The following is a 25,420-nucleotide window of genomic DNA, read 5'->3' as shown; positions in this document are numbered from 1 at the left end:
TATGATACGATATCTCATAGTGCAGTTCTATGGATTTAGGAATATCTAGAAATACATTCCTAGATCCAATATATTTCTAGATATTCCTAGATCCATAGAATTTTGGTATTGTAGATCGGAATACTGTTTTTTGAAGTATGTTCTTAGTATCCCCAGGTAGGGCAAGAATTGGATGGTCAAGTATTTTGCTCAACTGTGTACACAATTGGTCAAAAGTTTGGAATCATTTTATAAATTAGGAAAAATAAATCTATTTAAACATAGAATTTAAATAAAGATCAATAATTGTATTAGTTTATTCGTTCGTTCAAAAACCGAAAGTATTGCAGTTATGATTGAAAACTTTAACTTTAAGTTAAATATATTTTATCATAGAGTATAACTTTAATGAGAATTAGTAAGTAATATCAAACTTTTGGTTTGTGGTGTATGTGCATAAAGCAATGCACATGCACAACACATTTATGGTCCCTACATTCAGTTTGTCTAGTGATTTGCATATTATAAGATTCCTACCTTTGACGTATGAAAAGATGGTGACCTACTGATAAAGAAGTTCTGTGATAACGAAAATTGTGAGTGTTTAAAGAACTTTTTTTAACGCGAAAATATTTATAATATAAGTAAAAGGCGATGCACTGGTGTTGAATGTATTTGAAACAATCCATTTTAAGTGTGTCCGTATGTATTGCAATGCATTCGTTCATTTGTCAAGTACTTTGCTGCTCAGTCGTCTAGAAAAGTGGTAATAACATGACTTTAATTTGATACCAGTAATATTGCAGTAATGTGTTATTTAATAATGATTTTGTCATTCTAATTTTGTAGTGTAATACTATTTGTCTGTTTATTTTTACGAAAAAGTAGCTTTAATATAGAGCTTTCCATTTTAGAAATTTACAGTGGTATAGCAAAATTCAATTATCAATATGATTTAAATAATTTCCTTACACAATATTGATTAATGGAGAACAATATTTCTAATTTTCTGCAATTATATTTTTAATATCCAATTACCTTATATAAAATAAGTACATTACATATTGTAGGTAAAAGAAATATGAGAATAATAAAAAAATTATGAATTCTCAAAGATTACCGCATTGAATTTTCACAATGTCTCATTGTGAAGAAGATATGTTATCATCTGGTTTTCACCAACTAAGTATTACAAGTAAGTAACTTATAATTTGCATTAAATGATTAAAGCGTACAAAAGGATATTCAACAATTTATTCTAATACTTTATAATTCTTCCCTAAAAAATTATATTAAACCATCAGTAATATTATAAAAAATATTCCAATATATTAATAAAACATCTAAAACTATATTAATAAAATTGTTTATATTTTAGTTGAAGGTGCTATATTAACAAGTTCAACTTTTCTGAAACCTAATCCTTATATTGAATTTTCTGTTGATGATAAAAGTCCACGAAAGACAGAAGTTTCAAAGTCGACATATCAACCAAAATGGAATGAGAAATTTACAATACTTGTAACACCACATTCCCAATTACACTTTCGTCTATTAGATCATAGTACATTTCGAAAAGATACATTAATAGGAGAGAAAAGAATAAATCTCTCCCAAGTACTATCTCATTATAATGGGAAATTAGAAAATGTAGAAGTAACCTTCGACTTAATGAGTGAAAATAAACATGATTCTCAATTGTGTAAAGTTGGAGAGCTGATTACAGTATTCGATGGGTTGAAAATTAGTATGCCAAATGTACCATCATTAAATATTAATGAACCATTATGTCAGACACAATGTATATCTTCTGATGGTAAGAAATTTGACTTTAACATATACTAATTTTTGAATATTTTTATGAAACAAAACTCATTATTCGTAATAATTAAATCAAAAAACAAATTTTACTGTCAAATGAAGTGTATGTAATGTAATTGTTTATATTTTATATAACTTCTACCATAATATTTATGTAGTACTTACATACCGATTAATAAATATTTTTCACTTATATGTAAATAATTACGTTTTAGGTATCTTGAATAACGATACTCCTAGTAATCGAAGTATTCTCAATGGAGGAATACGAGCACGTATGAGATTACATGGACCTGAAAGTATCGCATCAAACTCTTTGTCAAATGGACATGCGGTATCACCCGCAGATAAAACTATTATCTCCTTATCTGGTCGTCACACAGCTTCTTTGCTAGATGGCCGTCAAATACCACGAATAGAACATGTATCCACATCTGGAACAACAGATGGACGAATTGGTGCATGTGCAGAACAGTTTTCAAAAATTTCTGTTTCTGAAGGCCGTAGTAATATCTCACCCATAGAACAATCAATACTGCCTGGAACAGTTGGTATAGCTCGAGCAGACCAGATAGGTGTAACTAATGTAGATGTACGGTCACATAATAGAACAGATCTGCCTGCTTCAATTGGACGTGCTACTCGAGCAGAACAGTTAATGACTACTCCACATTCAGATAGTTTTGGAACCTTGAGATCAGATCAATTAAGTACTCCTTTGGTAGATGGATGTGTAATTGCCAGAGTAGATCAACCTACAACTTCTACTTTGACAAGTAATCAAGGAAATTCTCAGGCAGAACAAGCTGCAGGTTTTACATTGCCAGATGGAACTTGTATTTCTCATCCAGAGCAATCTGTAGTATTTCCAAACAGTCAAAACAATTCAGAACAATCTACAACAGTACCTATGGTAGAAGGACGTAGAATTCCTTGTTCTGAACAATCTGTGTCAAATATTCGCCCAAATTCTCGTGTGGTACAGCGTGTAGCTTCTTTAACAGGGCAAACTGCTGTAATACCTAGTCAATCAACTTCTCAAGCTGGATCTTCAATTATTCTCGCAGAAATTGAGCCTACGAATCATTCAGAAGATCCTTTACCACCTGGTTGGGAAATGAGATACGATACTTATGGAAGAAGGTTGTACTACTTTAAAAATGTTATATTTTTAATAAATGTATCATATTTTTTCTTATTTCTTTTGTATGCTTTTAATTAGGTATTATGTTGACCATAATACCAGAAGTACCTCTTGGGAAAGACCACAGCCTGTGCCACCAGGATGGGAAGTTCGTCGTGATCCAAGAGGTAGAATCTACTATGTGGATCATAATACAAGAAGTACAACATGGCAGAGGCCAAATACAGAAAGGTTACAACATTTTCAACACTGGCAAGGTGAAAGACAGCATGTGGTACAACAAGGTAACCAACGGTTTCTTTATCCTCAAGTAAGTAATAAATACTTTATGGTATAAGAATAAATACTACGCAGAATGTTCGACCATTGGTGAAGGAAAATTTAAAAGGTGATTCCAAATGTCAAAATAAAACCAAAATCGAGAATAACAAAATTATGGTAGAGCCTTTAGTTGGTAATTATAAATGTTTATAAAATGATAAAATCGGTCAGTAACTCAGCAAACCATGTAATGCCAACGCGAAGTGAAGAAGCAGGGATTATCATAGTTATTACTCTGGCTAAGTGAGTGTTATAAAATTTTATTGCAGTTATATGAAACAAACTTTTCCTTACATCAATGGCAATGATAGCCACTACTTCTTCCGAATATTTATATTTAATAAATGAAGGCTCAAATACATTGTTTTTACTCTCGATTTTTATCTTACTTTGATGTTTCAAGTAGATCTTCAGTTTTCTCCTATCGGTTGTTAAACACTCTGCGTATGTACTGTTATTGTTTATAGTTTCCTTTCAATATTGAAAATACAGGAGTTAATTTTAATATATACAGGCACACAGTGGTCAAACAGCTATAGCTGGACCTTCAACGTCAACTGACGATGACGATGCTCTGGGGCCATTGCCTGCTGGCTGGGAAAGACGGCAACAACCAGAAGGAAGAGTTTATTACGTGAATCATAAAAATCGTACTACTCAGTGGGAAGATCCAAGAACTCAAGGACAAGAAACTGGAATCGATGAACCACCATTACCAGATGGTTGGGAAATAAGATTAACTGAAGATGGAGTTCAATATTTTGTAGATCATAATACAAGAACAACTACGTTTCAAGATCCAAGACCTGGAGCGCCTAAAGGGTTTGTACAGTTTTCTTAAATATTCATTTTTCTTGTAATTCTTTTTTCTTCCTACTTTTTAATATATCGCTCGTTATTATGTTATTACTGTTTAGTCCAAAAGGCATTTATCGTGTACCAAGAGCATATGAAAGATCATTTCGATGGAAATTATCGCAGTTCCGTTTCTTGTGTCAAACCAATGCATTGCCAAATCACATAAAAATTAGTGTTAATCGACAAACATTATTTGAAGATTCTTATCACCAAATAATGAATGCAGAAGCTTTTGCATTAAGACGCAGGTTATATATAATATTTAAAGGAGAGGAAGGATTGGATTATGGGGGTGTATCAAGGTAAAAGTCAAGAAATCGATACAATTATTTCTTATTTAAAAAATTCTAATATTGAATTTTGATTTCAGAGAATGGTTTTTCCTACTTAGCCATGAAGTATTAAATCCAATGTACTGCCTATTTGAATATGCTAATAAAAGTAATTATAGCTTGCAAATCAATCCAGCATCATACGTCAACCCTGATCATCTACAGTATTTTAAATTCATTGGAAGGTTTATAGCAATGGTACATTACTAGTAATTTCTATCTCCGAACTTATTATTTTTACTATTGCATTAATATAATGAACGTTTATAGGCGCTTTATCACGGACGATTTATTTATAGTGGATTCACTATGCCATTTTACAAACGTATGTTAAATAAGAAATTAGTAATGAAAGATATAGAATCTATTGATCCAGAATTTTATAAATCTTTGGTATGGATAAAAGAAAACAATATTGAGGAATGTGGCCTCGAATTATATTATAGTGTTGACTTTGAAATCCTGGGCCAAGTAATACACCATGAGTTAAAAGACGGTGGTGACAAAATCAGGGTGATTGAAGACAACAAAGAAGAGTATATCAGGTATTACTATTAATATTTATTGAGGTTTAATATTGTAAGAAAAAACGATTCATGATTTATTACTGTTAAATAGATTGATGACAGAATGGAGAATGACAAGGGGTATAGAGGACCAAACTAAAGCTTTTTTAGAAGGTTTTAATTCCGTTGTGCCACTAGAATGGTTGAAGTATTTTGATGAACGCGAATTAGAACTCATGCTTTGTGGTATGCAAGAAATAGACGTCGAAGACTGGCAACGTAATACAATTTATAGACATTATACACGAAATAGTAAACAAATTTTATGGTTCTGGCAGGTTTGTACATGTGAATATAAATTTGATAAAGAAATATAAATGTTACTTACTTCATTTTTTCCTATTTTAGTTTGTAACGAGAACAGATAGCGAAAAACGCGCCCGATTATTACAATTTGTAACGGGTACATGTAGAGTACCTGTTGGAGGGTTCGCAGAATTAATGGGTAAATGTCATATGCTAATAAATACGAATAAATTATGTTTTATATTTGTCAGTGTTTATTTTTATTTTATAGGGAGCAATGGTCCTCAAAGGTTTTGTATAGAAAAAGTGGGAAAAGATACCTGGCTACCGAGATCACATACATGTTTCAATAGATTAGATTTACCACCATATAAGAGTTATGAACAGCTAGTTGAAAAATTAAATTATGCAATCGAAGAAACAGAAGGTTTTGGTCAAGAATAATCACAGCTGTTGATAAGTGGTATATCCAATTGTATGTGAGATAAAATTTAGCGTAATGGTACAAGATTATATTTTCGTTTATTTTATTTTCAATAATAATATGTTTTTTTAGTATCATTTTCATAGAGTTTATGAATACAATAATTAAAGTATACTAAAAATACGGTTAATTCCATGTAAAATTATTCTAGCAATTTTAGTTGAAAATATTTTACTTAATTTTTTATTTCTTTTAATTTCCAAACTACAATTAAAAATTGTAAACTTATAGAAAATATCAGTGAAATATATTTAAATCATATGTAACACTTAAAAATCTTTTATATGACCAAAATAAATGTAATTATTTTCTCTTAATTATCTAATTTTAGGATTTTTTAAATTTGTTTTATACAAATTAATAATGTTAAGAAGTTCTTATTTGTTTATAAGCTATATTTCTTAAATTTATATAAGTGCATCTTATTGTGTATAATATATAAAAATATTAATTTTATATTATTTTAATAATATTCATCAGAATATTTTAATTGAAATGATTCATTGATATTTTCTATGATATGTTCAGGATTTTGCCTAACTATACAAAAATTATAATAAATATTGTACATACTGAATTATTAATATGATGGTGTATATTATGAACAATTAACAATTTCATGTTTTATCCTATTTATCTAATCATAATATATTAGTTTCTTTTGTACATATCGTACAATAAATATTTACTTAATTGTTACAAAACTATTCATTAAAATGGTAAAATTATTGTGTGTATCTTATAGTAATTCCAATACTTTATACCATGAATTAGATTCGTGTTTGTTATTACAGATTTTAGTACGATGTATTCTTCTTGTCCTTTCAATGATTCTAAGATAAATCCTGAAGTAACTTAATATCTGTGATATCAAACATGTTTAATTCTTAGGATTATAAACATGGAATCTGTTAATTTGTTTATGGGTAATTTGTGTGGTATATACACACATGTATATATAAATAATTAACATACACACCAGATACATGCAACATAAAATTGTATATGTGTATACACAAATTAAATACATGAACTGCATATTACAACACCAATTTAATATTTGCAAATGAAAATATGAAAGATATACATGTTCTATTTAAAAGATTAAATAAATTTAATGATTCGTTTACACGTTTTTTTTTTTTTAATTTATAAACAGTTGTATCATATTTTGTGTAGTATGTCTTTTAATTAAATTTTATTATTTCATTAATAATATATACTGTCAATGTCGTTTTTAGTATTAAGTTTGAAAAAAATATCACTAATTCTTTTAATTAAATATAAAACTTTAAATTTTACTTTGCTGCTATAAAATTGTAAAAGTTCTTGCATATGTGACATAAAAATAACAGAGAATTTACTTATCCGTTTTAAAACTTCTATCGCAAACGAGGTATTGGGTAAACCTTACGATCAACACTACCTTTTGCTCTGTGGCTTTGGGATTCACAAGCGCAAGTGAATACTCGGCTATCCACTTAACTCGAAAAATCAGTGAGAATACACGAAATTAAATAGCAGCAGGGCCACGTGTATCCCTACTTCTTACTATTACCGCAGATGGGGAATAGACAAGTATAGAATAGACTAAACATTTTGGACAAGCAATGCCTTTTTTTCTCATGTTATGAGGCCTATCATGAACCCCACTATCATTTTTGCGTCACGTCTATCGTTAGTAGCTATGCATGAAATAAACGATTGATAAGAATTAAAGATACAATAACGATGAGAAATTAAATACAGGGTATCATTCTGACGTGTTAGTTTTAATTTAGAACACGTTATTTAGGAAGTTAAATGGTCGATAAATTGTCCCCAAAACCTAAAATTTGTTTCTTTTAATTATTCATGTTTTCTAATTATTTTAGAACTCTTTAATAAATTATTTTTTGATATGAGTACATATGAACTTCTTGAAAAAAATGTACATCCTATCTATTATTATTTTTTATATTTTATTACATTTATAATTGAATCTCTAATCATTCACAGTTTACGACAAAGTTTATAATTGGGATAAAATAAATAGTATAAACTTGTTTTAAAAAATTGTTAATATGTTTATCTTAAGAATAAACTTTTAAAAATATTCACGTATTACTTTTTATAAATGAAATACTTATTTAGAAAAGGAAAAATTTAATGAAAGAGAAATTATAGAGATTGAGAATTTCTTTGAGAGTACAACATTCGATTTTCATACGAGCTGCTGTAAAAAAAATTCAGAGTTGTTAGACATTAATACTGCGCAAGTTTTTTGAACAGTGAAGAGTTAATGTTTATATATAATTCTGAGATTTTTTTTGGAACAATGCATTTTTAATATATGCACATTTCATGCGAAATACTTACCTAGATGTTAATACAACGTTACAGCCTTCCAAAAATTTTTTTAGACAAGTATAAAAGTAATGTAAATAAGAAAAAAACACGAAGAAATCGTTTGTATCATTGATAAGGAAAAATCATAAGATAAATATTAGTAATATAATTGTACGAGTGCTTATAGAGAATGCAAGACAACTTCACGCCGTCCACGTGTGACTCGCGTTGCTCTGAAAGTTGCCTAAAATTCTTAATAATTTTCATTTATGTATCAGTTTATCTTACTTTGGTTAGTATTAATGACTGAGGTACTTAGAACCATCGTTGTGAGATTCGACACGTGTATACGAGACGTTACAAAAAACGCTTGACAACAATTAGGAAAAACTTGAAAAGATGATTTTAAACACTAAAATAAGATGAAAATCAAGAATAACAAAATTCCATTCAAACCATCATTCATTGCAACTGACGTAATAAGAAACTCACTTTACAAAATGCGGTGAAACTTAATACAGATTCTCTCTTCTACCGCAATTACTCTATTCTAAACGTACACCTTTGTTTCGAAGTCTAAAATTACTTCTTAAATTCTCTCGCACCTGTTGACGAATGCCATATATATGTATGAAAAATATTAAATTATCTTATCCGTAATGATAAAGGCTAAAATATATAAAAGTTCGGTACTTCAGTTGGAAAATATTTTATTCATTGTACAATATAACTGTACAAAAAATGGTTGGACCGACAAATTGTGATCCTTTATTTTAGTCAAATAAACCTGTAACAAAAAATTATAATTAAAATGAATTCATGTATCGCATGATACAATGTAACTAAAACAACGTTCTCATTCTTAAATATCGTCATGTAAGATCTCAGTAGCTAATACATAATATAATAATCATTGAACAGCACACATCATTGTTTAATATAATTAATAAGTCTCTAATATTATATTTACCAAAGCCCATATCATCGTCTGATTCTTCTTCAGGTTCTTCCTTTTTCTTCTCTTCCTTAGCAGGTGCAGCTTCTGCAGCAGCAGGTGTTGCAGAAGTTGGGGCTTTAAAATATAAAAGAACAATAAGGAAACACTTCTATATATTATGTACATTTATATATAAAATATAGATGCTATACAGGATATTGAAAAACCAAGTACTGAATTTTTACGAGGTAATAAGACAAGCTAATAAAGTATTTTTAGATATTGAATTATGAACTGAAGGTAGATAATTATTTGTATAAGCACCTAAAGGTCAAGTTGTATATGATATGAATAGTTTAGAAATTATTTATTTTAAAAACAGAGTATTATCATTTTTCTTTCTGGATTCTTCAAAACTTGAATTTTGTTTACTGGACACTATAACTATTCAGTTGTATATATGAATTTCACAATACTTATACATCTACAAGATTATAGCTCACAATATTTAAGTTTCTACAACAATCATTATATATTTTCTACTCATAATCTAAAAATATTTGCTCAGTTTTTCATATCTAATTTTTTTTTTTTTTTGTTTTTAGTTGTTGCATAAAAGAATACAAGTTATATATATATACATATAACCGATAACATTTTTTATACTGTTTTCTTTTTCCTCTTTTGCTGACCACTTTAACAATTAATGATGCATAAGTGGTGGATGTAGAGGAATTTAAAAAATTAAATGTATAGAATACAGAATTTTCAGCCTTTCAATGTTGTAATCGTTAATTAATTTAGCTGAAATTGCAGATTTATTTTACTAAAACATAATATTATATTAGTTCTTAATCTAATGATTACATAAAATTAGAAAAATGTTGGACTGTTTTTATTTACTGACATTGAAAGGCATACAAAAATCATGTAATCTATAGTAATTAAATTTTATATTGCCCTCTTTATTTTTGGGCTAATAAGTATACATAAATATAAAAGAATTAATCTTGTTAACTTTATGAGCTTTTAATCTGTCAAATCATGTATACAGAATGTCCCTCACAGTTAAATCAAGCCCTAGTTGTAAAAGTGAATGGTTTCAAGTGATGCATTACATGATTCATATGTTTGATCCAGAAATAGATGCATTTTAAAAATTTCAAGATCACCTCTATCTTTTAAAATAGGGTTACATATTTTATGTACCAATCAATGTGTTCTTTGATTGTCTATAAAACTGTAGTAAGATATTCATCTCATTAAGTTAAAATATTTTTTAAACTATTTCATTTTCAACCACATAAAAAGGTATTAAAGTAATTGAATAGATGTATAAAGACATAATTTCATTAAAAGAAAAGGTGACTTTGAAGTTTTTAAAACATCTATGCTTCTAAAACAAACACATCCATCATGTGATACAACACTCAGAATTATTTAATTTCGCCTAATGAAATTTTCATCTATCTTCTACTGTTTTAAAGCTTTGTTCAGTTAATGCACTGTATAACAAGTTTGCTTCAAATGGGTAAGCACACAAATTTCGTTGTCTTAATGTTATACTTTTTACATGTTACTGTTCTCTATTAGTATTAGAGTGTTCACATATTTCACTACAATATTATACATATTAGCAACAATTGAAACAATGAAATTTATAATATCATGAGCATTTCATAAATGAAATTATGCTTTTACAAGAATTGTTCTTAAAGAGTATATCATTTTGAAAGAATAATTTATTGAGACATACTAAACAATAACTCATCTTATGGAAAACTTATGGAAAAAAGAGAAATTCAGATATTTACCCATTTAGCAATGCTAGTTAATAGAGATTGCTTTTTTTGTTACAGTATTTTAATGATATGTACTGAATGTGTGATGTTTGGCCTTTTTTCAAATAGTACCAAAAACTATTTAAAACTTTTTTACATTGAATCTATGAGATTGAATGCTCATGCAGACAACTTGATTAAAATTTGAAGATTCAAGAATATTCTTTATAAGTAGACTAGGTATGATTACTAATCATAATTTTATAATTAATAAATATTACTTTAAGTTAACTTATTATTTCACTTATTAAAGTAATTAACAAATTCTTTTCACTCAAAATTTAGCTGTGGCCACTATAAACTCTGTTCTGAGTAAACAGTAAGTTACAATAGAACTAAAGTAACTGAATTAAAATATAAATGTTAAAATTTACAACCTGCTGCTGGTGCTGCTCCAACACCTGATCCAATGTTTGTAATTAGATCTTTTACATTAACACCTTCAAGTGCTTTTGCAAAGAGTCCAGGCCAATAAGATTCTACGTCCACGTTAGCGGCTTTCAAAATTGTTTGAATCTTCTCGCCCTAAATAACAAATAAACATTAATAAAATTATTTGTAATACATCTAAATATTTATCACAAATCTTTCCCATTATACGAATGCTTTTAATATTAAAAATAGCGAAGACCAAACTACGTAAATAGTATTCAAAGCGTGTAGTATTATACACAACACATACTTACAGTTACAGCAATATCGTCGTCGACAAGAATTAATGCCGAATAAACGCAAGCCAGCTCAGCCTTGGTACCCATTTTTCTTGTTTATATATTTTATATTAAAGCTGGATGAGTAGCAATAACGGTGCAAGTCGCTGATACAGCCTTAGCTCCGCAGAAGAGAACAAGCACCCAACTTTACTCAATCCAATGGAAAGGAAAAGAGAACCCACACGCCGGAAATTACGTATTTCCTATACCTTCAAGACGCATTTTCAATAGACTGACGAAACTTATGCCGTACTACATGAGTCAGACTACAGTTCGCAAAAATATTCTTTAACGCAAAATTATTAAATTACATCTCAAAATATATTCCTTTTATCTATTTATATTGTTACTATTATATATTTCACAACATATAAATTGATATCTAATGGATAAATATGGCTAACAAGTAGACACGTGTGTGTCCAGCTTAAAAATATATCTAAGAAATCGTCTCATGAAATAACTACCTTGATTTTATATTGCGTTGTGGTTACGTTAATATATTTATCAATAATAAGAGTATTATAGAAAGTATTATACAAAGTATATTATATTTTGAAGGATGAGATTTATACAAAAAGCAAATATACAACACATATTGTATAATGTGTGTATATGTTACATGTGTATAGGTCAACCACACAAACTTGAGAATTGTCACGAGCTGTACAATCGAAAACTATACATAGAAGAGTGATACTGATATGAAATTCTCATGGCCACAAGTGATTTGCGCATATTTTCCATTTTTCTACAAAAGTGCAAAACTAGATTCAATTGTTTGCGTTATTTTTATATAGTAATATTTCCTAAAATTTCTTTCTACTAAAATGTATACAATCAACGTAATCTCTTTTGTTCTTAAATAGTTGAATAACAATAAAGTCGAGTCGAGAATATTATCGCAATACATGTGTTATATATCTTTATTACTGTTGATATACTTATTATTATATGTATATATTACAAAGAATGTTACCACCTACAGTAACTCGTTATTTATCCTAAGAAAAGTTATTTTATGTATAATATAGTGTGTTCAATGATATTCGTAGTACATAAACGTTTTCCTTTTCTCAGTTTCATTATTTTGTGTAATCCACTTGGAAAAGTCTTAGAGAACGCATCGAGTTGCTATATTTTAACTAGTGAAAATTTTGTACAAAGAAAAATTTGTGAAAGAAGTGGTGGATAGTTTATTTCTGAAAGTTAAGGAAATTGGGAAAGGTAGGATGTTTCAATACCCACGTTAAAACATCCTGTTGCTTCATCTTCTTCCTTAATTCTTACAATCCAAAATTACTGACCGTAGACTATTCTATTCTAATGGTTCCCTGCATAGATAGAAATTTATTCTACACAAAAATACTACGACCCCTCCTATTTACAAATTGAAGTATATTTTGCGTAAAATAATACGTTAATAATTTTAAAGCTACGATGAAACAAATGCTTAACCGCGACAGCTACAAAATCACGAATTCAAGCATGATTCAAGCGAATGAGAACCCAATCGGTGATAGTCACGTGATCCTTATTACGTGATAGTTCGTTTGGGTAAGGTTAGTCAGAACTCAAGTTTGCGTGGTCCTACCTATACAGACGCATATATTTCTTTATATAAATAGAGAATGCCAGTTTTCATGAAAATTAGAAGAGGGCGCTAGATGTTAAGAAATTTAATGAATAACTTATGCGCACATATGTACTCGATTTCTCACAGTGATATCGAGGTGGTACGAGCCGACGTTGCTCGTGAGTCGTAAGGTGCGAATTGATTAGTGGTGTAGTGTGCGTAACTGTGCCAGTGATTCTAGTGATTCTGCAGACATATTATAGATCGACGGAGGATTCGTGTTCGTTTCGACTCAGAAGAATGCGTGTCAAGACGATGAAGCGCAGAATTCCTCGTTCTATGCCTGCATCTTATTCTTACGGGAACTAGTACGGCAAATGTTTTCTTGCGATACGTTGCTATGTACTATGTAGTACCGGTGTAAATGAAGCGGCGGCGTATAGCGTGGTCGCGTGGTAAAGGAATACCGCCTGTGGGGGCGATGGGAATGGCGCGCAAATGTTGCGTGCGTAGCTGTGAGGGCGATGTACAAGAAGCGCGTGCTAAAGGCTTGCCGCTTCACAAGTTTCCGAAAGATATCGGCTTGAGGAGCAAGTGGTTAGCGAGTGGCGGATTCGAAGCGAGCTTTAAGCCCTCTCCGGGTCAGGTTGTCTGCCACAAACATTTTAAACGGGCAGATTACGAAGCCGCCAAAGGACATAAATTACTTCTTCGTAAAGGTAGTGTTCCTTCTGTTTTTGCAGACTATGATAATCATCCAGGTACGTACAGTACGATGCAAATATGATTTTTCTATTTTTCGGTAACTGGGATTTTTAATGCGATAGGGAACTATTCAACTATCTTTATGTATTTTCTATAGGATACTCTACTTCACTTTTGATTTATTCTTTCTCTTTTGTTAATTCGGAATGTTTAGCTTTACATATCGCATTTTATTTGTTTGTACTTGAGTTCGAAATTACGGATTACAAAAATTCATCTTTGTTTTTTATTTTGAAAGTCTTGTTGTTTTTACAGTGAAGCCTGAAATGATATTTGTAATTTATATTGTTTATATTAATACACGATTTTAAACAATATAAAATTTGATATATACGTATCAATACATACAATTCTGTATTATTTTATTTCATATTATTTCCAATTAACGTGTAATCTATCTGCTTGTTATGAACGTGCATAGGTCTATATATTCCTTCTTTGAGAATTTATGTATATATATGTTTTATACGATAATAGTTTCATAGTTTTCATAAAAAATGTAGCAGAGAATTATAGCGTTATTATTCTATTTATGAGTATTTTGTAAATAAATATTATAGAATATAATTGAAACATGTAGGGTGTTTCTGAACATGTGAGACATTTTTTAAGGGCAGTACTAGGTACAGAGAAAATGCAAAGGGTTTCTGTGAAGAGTAATTCTTTTACTTGTGCATCTAAAGACAATACCGTTACTTAAACAGTGTACCTAAAGACAATACCATTGCCTAAATAGTGCAGTGGTAATTCTATGTCTGTATAATATGATCTGTCGAAAGATCTTTCATAGGCATATAAGTGGCTAATTTTATCCCTATGGAAATGGTTGTGCGCATGTATTCGTGAAATGAAAATTAAAGTTCATTGACAAAACATATATGTATAGACATAGAGTTATCGCTATATTTACTTTGGGTCCACCAATGAAAGAAGTACTCTTGTACATATTATATCCTTGCATAAAAAGTGACACAACTCAGAAAAGTATGTTTATGAAAATATACTTTGCATTATACTACTATACTGTAGTAATTTGTAAACTATGTTTCTTGAGTTGTGTCATTTTTTAAGTGAGACTGTGATATATTTCTGGAAATACTTATTTTTTTATTTATATGCTATTTTCTATTGCATACAGTGTGATATTCTCTTTAAGATCCATGACGATGTCCTACTCATTTATAAAGCTGAGATATCTCTTTAGGCCTAGCAGAACCTTGAAGGGGATAGCACACTGTACAAGCAAATACTGGGTTAGTATTTTATGCAATATAAAATATTGAATGACTGAAAAACTAAATGTTTCTAGATATATGTACACATGAACCTTTTTCATCGTCTTTATATCTAGAACCTACCTTCAAAAAGTGTTCCACATGTTCAGAAACACACTGTATTTATGATGAACCTTTTAATTGATTATAACTTATTATAATGTATATATAATATATAACTAGATTTTTTTATTTTATAGATCCTGTAATTATGTCTGTAAAGTCATCAACTTCTTATGCACAAGAAGACTTAGATCTTATTAATTCTGAGATATTAAACTTGGAACAATCTATTTCACCACTATTGTCTGAGGCAAGAACACCAAAAAGTGATAGTTATGGAGAAACATGTTCTTCACGACCAGAATCAACTGATTCTGTCAATTTATTGGACTCGACAGAATTACTTGACAATGGATACAAAGGAGTACCTTTAAAAGAAAGTATCATTCCTTCATCAATAAAACAAGAGAAAAATGAACCTTCAGAAATGGAAGTAAACACAGTGGCAGTACAATTAGGAATTGTAGAATCAGATGTTGCAATAAAAAATATACAGAAAGATTTGATCATAAAAGATGAGCTAAAAAATATTAAAATGGAAGACGAGAAAGTATTTGATAAGCCAGAGGAATTAAAAACGAAAATTCTAAATCGAGATGGCCTAATGTTTTTTCCTGGAGCTAAATTAGAAGCAAAAGATTTTAATGAAAAATGGTAAATTTATAAGGAAGAAATTGGTTAAACATATTTGTTACAATAAATGTTAAGAAAGTTTATAAGAATATATATTTATTATTGTTGTATCATAGGTATTCAGCTAAAGTAGTTGAAACTGATTGGGAGGAGAGAGAAGTCTTAATACACTTCGACAAATGGAGTTCAAGATTTGATGAGTGGATACCTATGGACAGCTCTAGATTACGTGTGTTACAAAGACAGTCAAAGTGAGTAGAGAATTTAGGATTTATTAATTATTAGTTTATGCATGCTTATAAAAAGTGAATTTAATTCAATAAAAAGAGAAATTAATAAAAAGTTCTACTATTAATCTGTAGCTGGATTTATTTATATTAAGATATATTTTGTGTAACTTGAATTTCTGTCTTTCTTTTTTTAAGCGAACAAACTTGGGACCTGCCATCTCCGTAAGTGGATATTGCATAATTATCAAATAGGTGAAAAATTTGTAGTATCTGTAATATTCTTTAATGCTTATCTATTAATGAGTTCTTTCATTGTTCAAAATGGTAGTCATCAAAAATTCTTTTTTTGTCATTCTTTCTTTCAATACATGTTTATAATTCTACAACTTCAAGTTATTATATATGCTATTTCTATCTTTACAAAACATTTGAAATATAAGTAGTAAGAAGAAGGGAACATTTTTCTTAAAGGCTATATAATTTTGTGTAGTTATCCATTTAAATTTCACTTCTGAATTATATATATTTTTAGTAATATCATTAAGGTTGTTAATTGTGGCTATAATATATTAATACTCAATGTTCTGTTGAGTATTAAAAAAAGAGTGTTTTGAAGAATTCAAATTTGCAACATCTCCTTTTTTTCGTACTTTAAAAGTAAATATTAGTATAAAACAAAGTATATCAATACATGATTGATATCATGTAAAATATAAAATTGGTACTATGACTATAATTTTCATAAGGTCACATATAGATTAAAGTACAATTAGGATAAATGTGTATAAATATAACATTTCTGTAACAATTTAATATTATAAAACAAAATAGTTAAGCAGAAAAAATTGAAAAAAAAAAAAAAAAATTGTTCTTCTAATGTGTGATATTAATCGTAATGGCCGCCAATATTTTTTCGCGTGTGATAACAAATGGATTTAATGTCTTCAGGGAAACAAAAATGAAAGACTTTTCAGTGGGAGAAAAGATACTGGCTACATGGGCTGATGGCAGAAAATATCCAGCCAAAGTAAATGCAGTATTAGGCAATGGTAAGCGACCTAACCTGAACTGCGCGTGTGTGAGAGAAATAGACTGTTCCCATTTAGTTTGACGTTTCCTACTACTGGGACGATATTTGTTATAAAAAATTAGTGCCTTCTTAATGTAAAATCAATTATTTTTACAGACAAATACGATGTACTCTTTGATGATGGATACGCAAAAACTGTTAAATCGTCGAAAATGACAAAAATTGCTACGACGTCCACAAAGGTATAAATTTTGTTTATGAGGTTATGTTTTACTATGATTAATATGGAGTTCTACAAATTATATTTATCTTCATCCATTTGTTATATTTCTAGTAGATTATAATAAAAACAAATTTTCCTCTGTATCTTGTTCGTTTGTTTAAATATTGAAGGAAATCCTAATTAAATATAATTTCTATGACCTTATAGTTATTTGCATTTTAAAAATATGTATTGAAACATTTTGATATTTATTGATCAAACATCTAACAATGTAATTTTAATTTAATGAGCTGAAATGTATTATTTGATACATTTTTGTTTTAATTTTTCATATAATTTTTTAACAGTTTTCATATTATGGAAATGAGAATAATAAATAAAATAACTTCAATGTTTTGTTTTCAATATAATAATAAATTAATTAAACATAGATAGCAATTTATTTAAATGATTAATTTAATTAATTCTATATTTTAATAGCAACCCAATCAAACCGAAGAATATATAGGAAGCAAGCAGGAAAGAAGAGATAAGAAAAGGAAGCATACAGTAATGGAGTTGTTTCATACACATTCTAGGAAAAGAATAAAAAACGAAACGGATAAATTAGTGAAAAAAGAAGGAACTACAGTTAATGAAAATGAAGAATCCTTTACGGAAAACAAAGTGGAAAAAGTGGAATTAGATGGTACCTTGTTTGGTCCATGTTATGATCCAGGCACAGATTTACTACGAGGATTTGATACTAATGTATCAAGAATGAAAACCTATACCAAGAAAAATAAGAAAGAAGTATCCAAAAATGATATAGATCAAGAGCAAGATGTGGGTCCTGAGTGGATAGATGGAGAGCCTCAAGGAACTGAATCGTATATAGTAGATGGAAATGACGGTATATAACAGGAACTTTTATTTTACGTCTATTGCATATATATATATATATTCATCTTTTTTATGAATACGTATTTATGTTTATAGGACCACGTCGTTCCATAATAGTTGCAGATAAAAGGTTACCACCAGGTTGGCAAAAACATTTTACTCAAAGGAAAGCTGGCACATCTGCTGGAAAATGGGATGTCTTGTTTCTTCACAAATCAAGTGGGAAAAAGTTCAGGTCAAGAAACGATATTAGGGCATTTATGGAAACACAAGGACAGTTTGATTTCGACCCTGACAAATTTGATTTTTGTATTCATCGGAAGAAGAAAAGCCATGCACAAAGAGTAAAACCGGACGTTGTTGTAGATACGCCAAAGAAAATTAAAACTTTATTACCTAAAATGAAAGCAACGCCTGTGATAGATTCTTCAGTACCCATATCAACAATTGCACCTGTTACAAGTTTGGTGTCTACAACAACAATAACAACAACAACAACAGCAGCAACATCTATTACAGATGGAGGTAAGATACTATGTTCCTTTTCTCCTTTTTCTGCTTTTATTTAACTACAAACAATATTTGTTATTTCGTTAAATTTTTTTCATGCTCATACATTAGGACTGATTTATTGTAAGTGTTCAACGATTTAAGACATTTTAATTGAAATTAACTATATTTTAGTAAATAAGTATACAAAATGTTTTATTTTTTATGAGAAACTTCAATATCTCTGGTATTATTAACATATTTAATCTAGTACACAATCGTTTTAAATATTTTTAAACCAGTAGATCAAGACAAATTGAATGTACTAAAGATATTATAAAATATATGATTTAAGGGGGTATCGTATAGTTTGATATGGTGACTACTACAGTAGCAAGACAATTTTTTCTTGATAGCCTATTTGTATCCAAACACTGTATATGCAGGGAGAATCGAGTGCATATGTGTATTTTAGATAAAAATGGAAACAATTTTAAAAGTTGTTTCAACATTATTAATGTTTGTTTTATAGATTCTATTTTTAGTCATAATAAAAAATATTAAGGTATGCTTATCAGCTTATAATATTACATTGAAACAGTCTCAAGGACAGTACAGAATATAATAGACTATTTGAAGAGATAAAGAAAACAGAAAGAAATTTCAAAGTGATCAGTTGTTTTAAACAGTACCCATAGATTTTTTAAACTCTTATAAAGGGCAAAAAGATAAATTCAATAAGTATAATGACGTTTTATTCGGATTGTCTAAGTTAAAAGTATTAAAAATCTTAAAATAACTTGTACTCATATCTTCGTGAAACGCCATCATAATTTTTAAAAGATGTTGGACTGAATGTTAGGCAGTGTATGTGGTTGCATCATGTTGATGGCAGTTCAGCATATTCGAAATTTGCAAGAATAATATTAGATATTTAGATTTTTACTAGCCGTTGGATTAGACGACAAGGAACTGTGGAATCCATTTGTTAAATCTCATTGAATTAAATTTTTATTTATAAAGTAAATTAACAAATACGCTTTGTGCAGACAAACCTAAAAATATCGAACAGCCATCATTTTAATCATCTGAAACTGTAAGAAGTGTCAATGAAATATACATGTATCTTTAAATTTTTCTTTTAATAATAGCTATTCTTAAGTCATGTGTAAACTGGGATGCAATCGCCGCAAACAGACGACAGGAACAATATTCGTCCTTTTTTTCTCTAATGGTATAGAAAAAGAAAAAATTTTGTCTTCGCCTGTTTTCAGTAATCATATCTCAGTTTATTTTGATCTTTATATTTCAACATGCTATTTTTAGGAAATATTATTTATCTACAGATTGAAATATTTTCGATTTAGTTGCTAAATCGAGCGACACGAGCGATATTGTGACGCGCGATCGTGTCTTTCCTTGTTTTTTCAGTTGAAAATATCAGAAACATATAATAACGTGGAAAAAAATCGTTCGTTCGCATTGAACCTAAAATAATGAAAATAGAACATTTAGAACTTTACATAAAGTAAAGTGTACTGTTCAAAGTTCAACTTCATACTGTTCAATCAATTTTTAAGAAAATTTCTATATTATTTTGTAATTCTTCTAATGAATAAGAAATTCAACTTAAGACACTAATAATTACCAAATACTATAGAAATTTTCTTAAAAATTGATTGGGCAGTATGAAGTTGAACTTTGAACAGTAGACTTTACTTTAAGCAGTTTTTTCTTATACCCTTAAATACAAAAATTGATTGATACTCTTTTCACTAAGTTAACGTAAAGTCATTAAAAAAGTTAATTGATTAACACTAACATCAATGTATATTTGCAAATGATACATAGATTTGTCTTAAAGATTTTTCTTTTATATTATTGATAACATTTGATGCATTTGTGATTGTATGACAAAATAATAAATAATATGTTTTCATTTTGAAGATATTGGAATTTGTATTTTTAAATATTAATTCTATATAAATTTGTGCCTGATTATATTCTTGTTTCTAAGACAAAGTCTCTTTTAATTGAACTTATTTTTGGAAAAATTCCATCTCTTAGATCTTATTTAAAATATAAAATTAATTTCTTTAAAAATATAATTTAGTTTTTAAATGTTTTGCTTCGTAACTGCAAATATACAGTCATATGCTGCTAAAATCTTCTGTTGTACACTGTAAATTAATATTCTGAAAAATAATTACATAGTATAAAATCAAACGAGGAAAATAGGTTGTGAACAATACATGTTCCATTTAATAATTATGAAAATTTAATGAGCATTGCATTAAAAACTCTATTTTTTTAATTCCTTTGTGACTAGTGGAACATAGATGTCCCACTCAATATTTTTTGGTCCGTCAATGGGTCTACTTAACAATAAAAAATAAAAATAGAAGATTCTTAAGAAAAATTATTTGGTCACAAAAGGATTAATACCTTCTATCATTTTTAAGCAACCAATAATACATATGAAAATGTAGGTATTACTCGTAATTTATAAATGTGAATTTATTGTCACAATGTTATTTATATAATTAGGATTGATTATGATAATAATATTGTTTATTTTAACTCATTTTCCTTTTTTTACTAATAGCAATGTTACACATTTCTGCTTGTAATTTCATTGAAATGAAGTGTGAAATATGTATATGATTTCTGGCTTGATATTTCATTGCATACTTATTTATTGAAAAATTGCATTTACTTCTTAGTTATAGATATTTTCATAACAATTAAATGTTTTAATAATTTGTTAAAATTATCCAACATTTGAGTGTATGTAAGTAATAGACTTATGTTAACAATTTCTACGTAGGATAATATAGAAAAACAATAGTTCATAAATGAAGTTTCTAAATTAACTAAAAGTTGTAAAATGATTTAACATGAATTTAATATTTTTATGATTATGAGTTGCTTCATAAATGAAGTTTCTAAATTAACTAAAAGTTGTAAAATGATTTAACATGAATTTAATATTTTTATGATTATGAGTTGCATAGTATTATTGGTTGCTAAATTTATTTTGATGTTTTAGTAAAACTTCTGTTCTGTACTATAATTTTATTGCATTGAATAGTGTAACTTCTTCAGTCAATTTTTTATACATAATACTAACAGAGATATTTAAGGTTCTCATGACCAATGGAGTGTGCGTGATGTATTTGAATATGTTATAATTATATTGTGCTTTATTATTAAGTATTGATAAAATCGTTTCTACTTTTCATTTGGAAACAGCTGTTTTTATCGGTGGTCTTCGTGTAGAAATGGAAGATAGTGCATATAAATGTCCAAAACAAGGATGCACTAAAACGTTTAGAAAAGAAAACCTATTACAAATGCATATAAAACATTATCATCCAGAATATTCAAAATTCTTGGGATCTACACCAAATGTTGCAGACTTAGCATATGCAAGAACAATTGGAGAATCTGTTGAAGATATTATTCCTAGGAAGTCAAATAGTTTATTAGACAAATATAAGTTTAGTAAGAAAAGATCTGTTCAAGACAAGTCAGTGTGCGTTGCATCGCCATTAACGAATTCTGTTCCACCTACATCTCCAACAGTGTCTTTGCCAACAGTCACAGAAATGGAGGATGAAGTAGACCAAGTGGAGAAATGTAACGATGCACAAACAGAAGATATTAAAATAGAAAGAGTATCTCCAGTTTCTAGTCATAGTGTAGATATGGATGACAATGAAATTGAGAGAAAACGAGATGAAACATGTGCAATGTCGCCTGGAACATTATTTGATATGAAAGTTAGAGAAGAAAAAACACAGAGTGGCATTAAAACTCTTTTCCCAGTAAGACCAGCATCATCAGAAATACAAAGGATTGACAGAGCTAAATCTTTAGACGAAGGTATTCATTTGGATAAAGCAAAAGGTCAGAGGAAACGACAATTATCAGAATATAATTCTGATGTATCAAATAGGGGTAAAAGACGACACGGTAATGATATATTCCATATTTGTGAATTCCTTGGGAAATTAAAAATATATAATGTTCCTTTGTGATAGGTATTCAAGACCTTCCGGATGAATTTGGTGATTTAGATGACAGTGCTATGGATGCTGAAGAACCACTTGCTCTCATGTATAGATACAGTCGCAGAAAATCAGATTCAAGAAGCGATGAAAATAGTCAAAGTAGTAAGCCTTCTTTACACACAATTTGTAAATTCTAAAGTGCAATTTTACTACAGATTTGTTATACTTAAGTTTTGTGTATAAATCATTTGTTTATTTGCCATACGAAATAGGTAGTGTTCTGCTTCTTTATTATTCTATTATTCTCTAGGTCAACTAACCGATAGTCGCCTTGAAAAAGGTGATCTCTTGAAAGGGGATATTGCTAAAAGAGGTACTAATAATGGTGGGGAAGGTACATTCTATATTTGTTTTAACTTCATTTTGTTTTATTAAATATTTATTTATATTGAGTTCATATAAATGTTTCTTTTCCATTCAAAACATGCTTTTTCGTTGTTTTAATTTTGCTGTTTGAATAATACTTAATTTACAATATTTCAACTTTGAAAAATGCATAAGGATGTATAAAAGTTTAATTCTTTTCTTCAAAAATTCATACATTTAATTTGCAGAGAATGAAGGAGTTATGATGATGATTAATGGAGAAATGATAAAAGTGGAACAACTACGTAGAGAAGAAATAATAAATTGTACTTGCGGGTTCATGGAAGAAGATGGGTTAATGATACAATGTGACCTTTGCCTGTGTTGGCAACATGGTCATTGCAATGCAATAGAAAAAGAGAAAGATGTACCCGAAAAATATATTTGTTACATTTGTCAGAATCCATATCGACAACGAATGTCGAAAAAGTATTTCCATGATCAAGATTGGATAAAGGAAGGAAAATTACCAACATTACCTAATCGAACAAAAAATCAGTACACGATCAATCGAAGAACAGCCATGTTAAAGCGATCTTACGATTTAGTAGCTGCTCTCTTACAAATACAACAAGTTCTGCATAGTTTAAGAGTAAAAATTAATGTAGCTCAGTAAGTATTAAAAATAATATGAATATTGATCATATACAAATAAATTTATTAAACGAAAAAATTTGATTTTAGAAAAAAAGATCATCCAAAATTATATCTTTGGGCGAAAAATTGGGAGAAAATAAAGATACAAAAGCCAGATATAACGCCAATTCCAGTTATGGAAATTACAAAAGTCGTCAAAGAACCTGAAGATAGTGTAATTGATATATCCCGTCGACTTGATCTGAAGTTGGAAACGAAATTCGCTTCAAAAGATGATCAAGACGAAAAATCAATTGCTTCAGATTCAGAGTTAATGAAAATTTTAGAAGAAGACAATACTATTTCAGATGAAATGAAAATGAATTATAAGAAAGAAGATGATCAAAACAAAAGTCACATTCTTCTTGATGCTCTTACAAAAAATAATACTGTAGAAGAAAAATATAAAGCTTCAATGACATCGAGCGTCAAACCAGATACAGGTAACGGAACAAATAAATATATCTTTAAACAAGGAAAAGATAACAACTTGAACATTTCTTATATCTAGATTTATTGTCTAATCAAACGACTGTGACTGAAAGTGATTTGCCTGCGTCAACCATATCAGTGAATCCAATGCGTGAGGAATTAAACGAATGTGAAGTATCAACGCCATTACAACCTTTTATACCACAACCTGAAGCACCGATTGATCCAGGGGAATGTCGCATGCGATTACTAGAACATATTGAGCATTTTCAGAACCATATAGATGCAAGATTAACATCTATCGAGGCACAAGTTTGTGGTATGTATCATTATTTAATTGTAGCAATGAATGTTACAGCTTAATATTTAATACATAATGTTTAACATGTAATTGCAGCTTTAGAAGCTATGGATCCTGAAGATGTGCCTAGTCCTGATGTGCAACCTCGAACTAAACAAACAGTTCAAATGCTTCTTCGAGACTTGAATACAGTACGAAAACTAGCTGCTTTGTGTTAAGTAGCTATGCCGATGAGAATTACAACACGATATTTAATTCATAGCATCGACAGTTTACGGTGCAATAGAAAAGCGATATTTCGTAATACATAGTCGCCCCTTATAACATATGTATAACAAAATGCTGAGTTGAGTGATCCGTTGTACCATAAAACTATTTGCTTCTACTTAACCGTGATTACGACTGAACGGATTATTAATATTATTTATAATTATGTTATTGTTACAACAGAATGAAATATTTTTTCAAGTAAATACAATAGTGTGGTACCCTTTCTGTAAACGTTAACCAAATGAAAACTAATACTATATAAAGAATGTAATTCTCTAGGGTTTTAGAAATTATGATATTACATATATAAAATATATTTATTTATTAAAATAAACTTCTCACTTTTCTTAACATTTCCCTGCCTCCCCTATTACCACCAAAAAAGTAGAACAAAAATAACTGAACTTTTTATGCTTAAAATGTACCTTGATAAATTTTATTTTAAAATACCCTATGTAATGAAATTAATTTTAGTATTGAGTGTTCAAAGCGAAGATGTAACGAGTCAAAATAGTATATATTAATTTGAATCATGATTATGATTGAAAAATTGGGCAATTTGATAGAAGGTTGATTTTTAGTTGATCTTTGACAAGTGTAAAAAAGG

General features: G+C 29.1%; 3 protein-coding genes across 10 annotated transcripts; 2 read left to right on the top strand and 1 right to left on the bottom strand.

Annotated features, from left to right (window-relative positions):
• Nucleotides 1-489: 489 nt before the first annotated feature.
• Nucleotides 490-6,019, top strand: Su(dx) (Suppressor of deltex). Of its 2 annotated transcripts, none has more exons than XM_076391165.1 (12): nucleotides 490-575; nucleotides 1,050-1,174; nucleotides 1,358-1,795; nucleotides 2,016-2,943; nucleotides 3,023-3,254; nucleotides 3,780-4,087; nucleotides 4,183-4,425; nucleotides 4,494-4,653; nucleotides 4,726-5,000; nucleotides 5,074-5,299; nucleotides 5,370-5,466; nucleotides 5,539-6,019. In XM_076391165.1, exons 2-12 carry the CDS (start codon nucleotides 1,117-1,119, stop codon nucleotides 5,709-5,711), a joined length of 3,138 nt encoding a protein of 1,045 aa, XP_076247280.1. In that variant the 5' UTR covers nucleotides 490-575; nucleotides 1,050-1,116; the 3' UTR covers nucleotides 5,712-6,019. The 2 variants fall into 2 exon arrangements, with proteins under 2 accessions (XP_076247280.1, XP_076247281.1); XM_076391166.1 differs by lacking the exon at nucleotides 490-575 and adding an exon at nucleotides 590-745.
• A 2,753-nt stretch (nucleotides 6,020-8,772) lies between these two features.
• Nucleotides 8,773-11,745, bottom strand: Rplp1 (ribosomal protein LP1). The gene is made up of 4 exons (XM_076390502.1): nucleotides 11,544-11,745; nucleotides 11,235-11,382; nucleotides 9,050-9,151; nucleotides 8,773-8,866 (listed from the first exon to the last, which is right to left on the bottom strand). The coding sequence occupies exons 1-4, from the start codon at nucleotides 11,613-11,615 to the stop codon at nucleotides 8,853-8,855; spliced, it is 336 nt and encodes a 111-aa protein (XP_076246617.1). The 5' UTR covers nucleotides 11,616-11,745; the 3' UTR covers nucleotides 8,773-8,852.
• Nucleotides 11,746-13,259: 1,514 nt separating this feature from the next.
• On the top strand, nucleotides 13,260-25,141 carry Mbd-r2 (PHD finger protein MBD-R2). Of its 7 annotated transcripts, none has more exons than XM_076390869.1 (15): nucleotides 13,260-13,907; nucleotides 15,386-15,902; nucleotides 15,998-16,132; nucleotides 16,307-16,333; nucleotides 17,060-17,160; nucleotides 17,298-17,383; nucleotides 17,845-18,256; nucleotides 18,343-18,771; nucleotides 21,988-22,695; nucleotides 22,779-22,910; nucleotides 23,059-23,142; nucleotides 23,363-23,786; nucleotides 23,859-24,253; nucleotides 24,322-24,561; nucleotides 24,640-25,141. In XM_076390869.1, exons 1-15 carry the CDS (start codon nucleotides 13,571-13,573, stop codon nucleotides 24,759-24,761), a joined length of 4,149 nt encoding a protein of 1,382 aa, XP_076246984.1. In that variant the 5' UTR covers nucleotides 13,260-13,570; the 3' UTR covers nucleotides 24,762-25,141. The 7 variants fall into 7 exon arrangements, with proteins under 7 accessions (XP_076246984.1, XP_076246987.1, XP_076246986.1 ...); XM_076390872.1 differs by having other exon boundaries at nucleotides 13,262-13,907; nucleotides 21,988-22,644; XM_076390870.1 differs by having other exon boundaries at nucleotides 13,264-13,907; nucleotides 21,988-22,710; nucleotides 23,059-23,121.
• The last annotated feature ends 279 nt before the right edge of the window (nucleotides 25,142-25,420 follow it).

Source organism: Calliopsis andreniformis, unplaced genomic scaffold (genome assembly GCF_051401765.1).
Source record: "Calliopsis andreniformis isolate RMS-2024a unplaced genomic scaffold, iyCalAndr_principal scaffold0022, whole genome shotgun sequence".
Taxonomy (NCBI): Eukaryota; Metazoa; Arthropoda; class Insecta; order Hymenoptera; family Andrenidae; genus Calliopsis; species Calliopsis andreniformis.
Note: the sequence above shows the minus strand (reverse complement) of the source record. Positions and strands in the feature narration are given on the sequence as shown.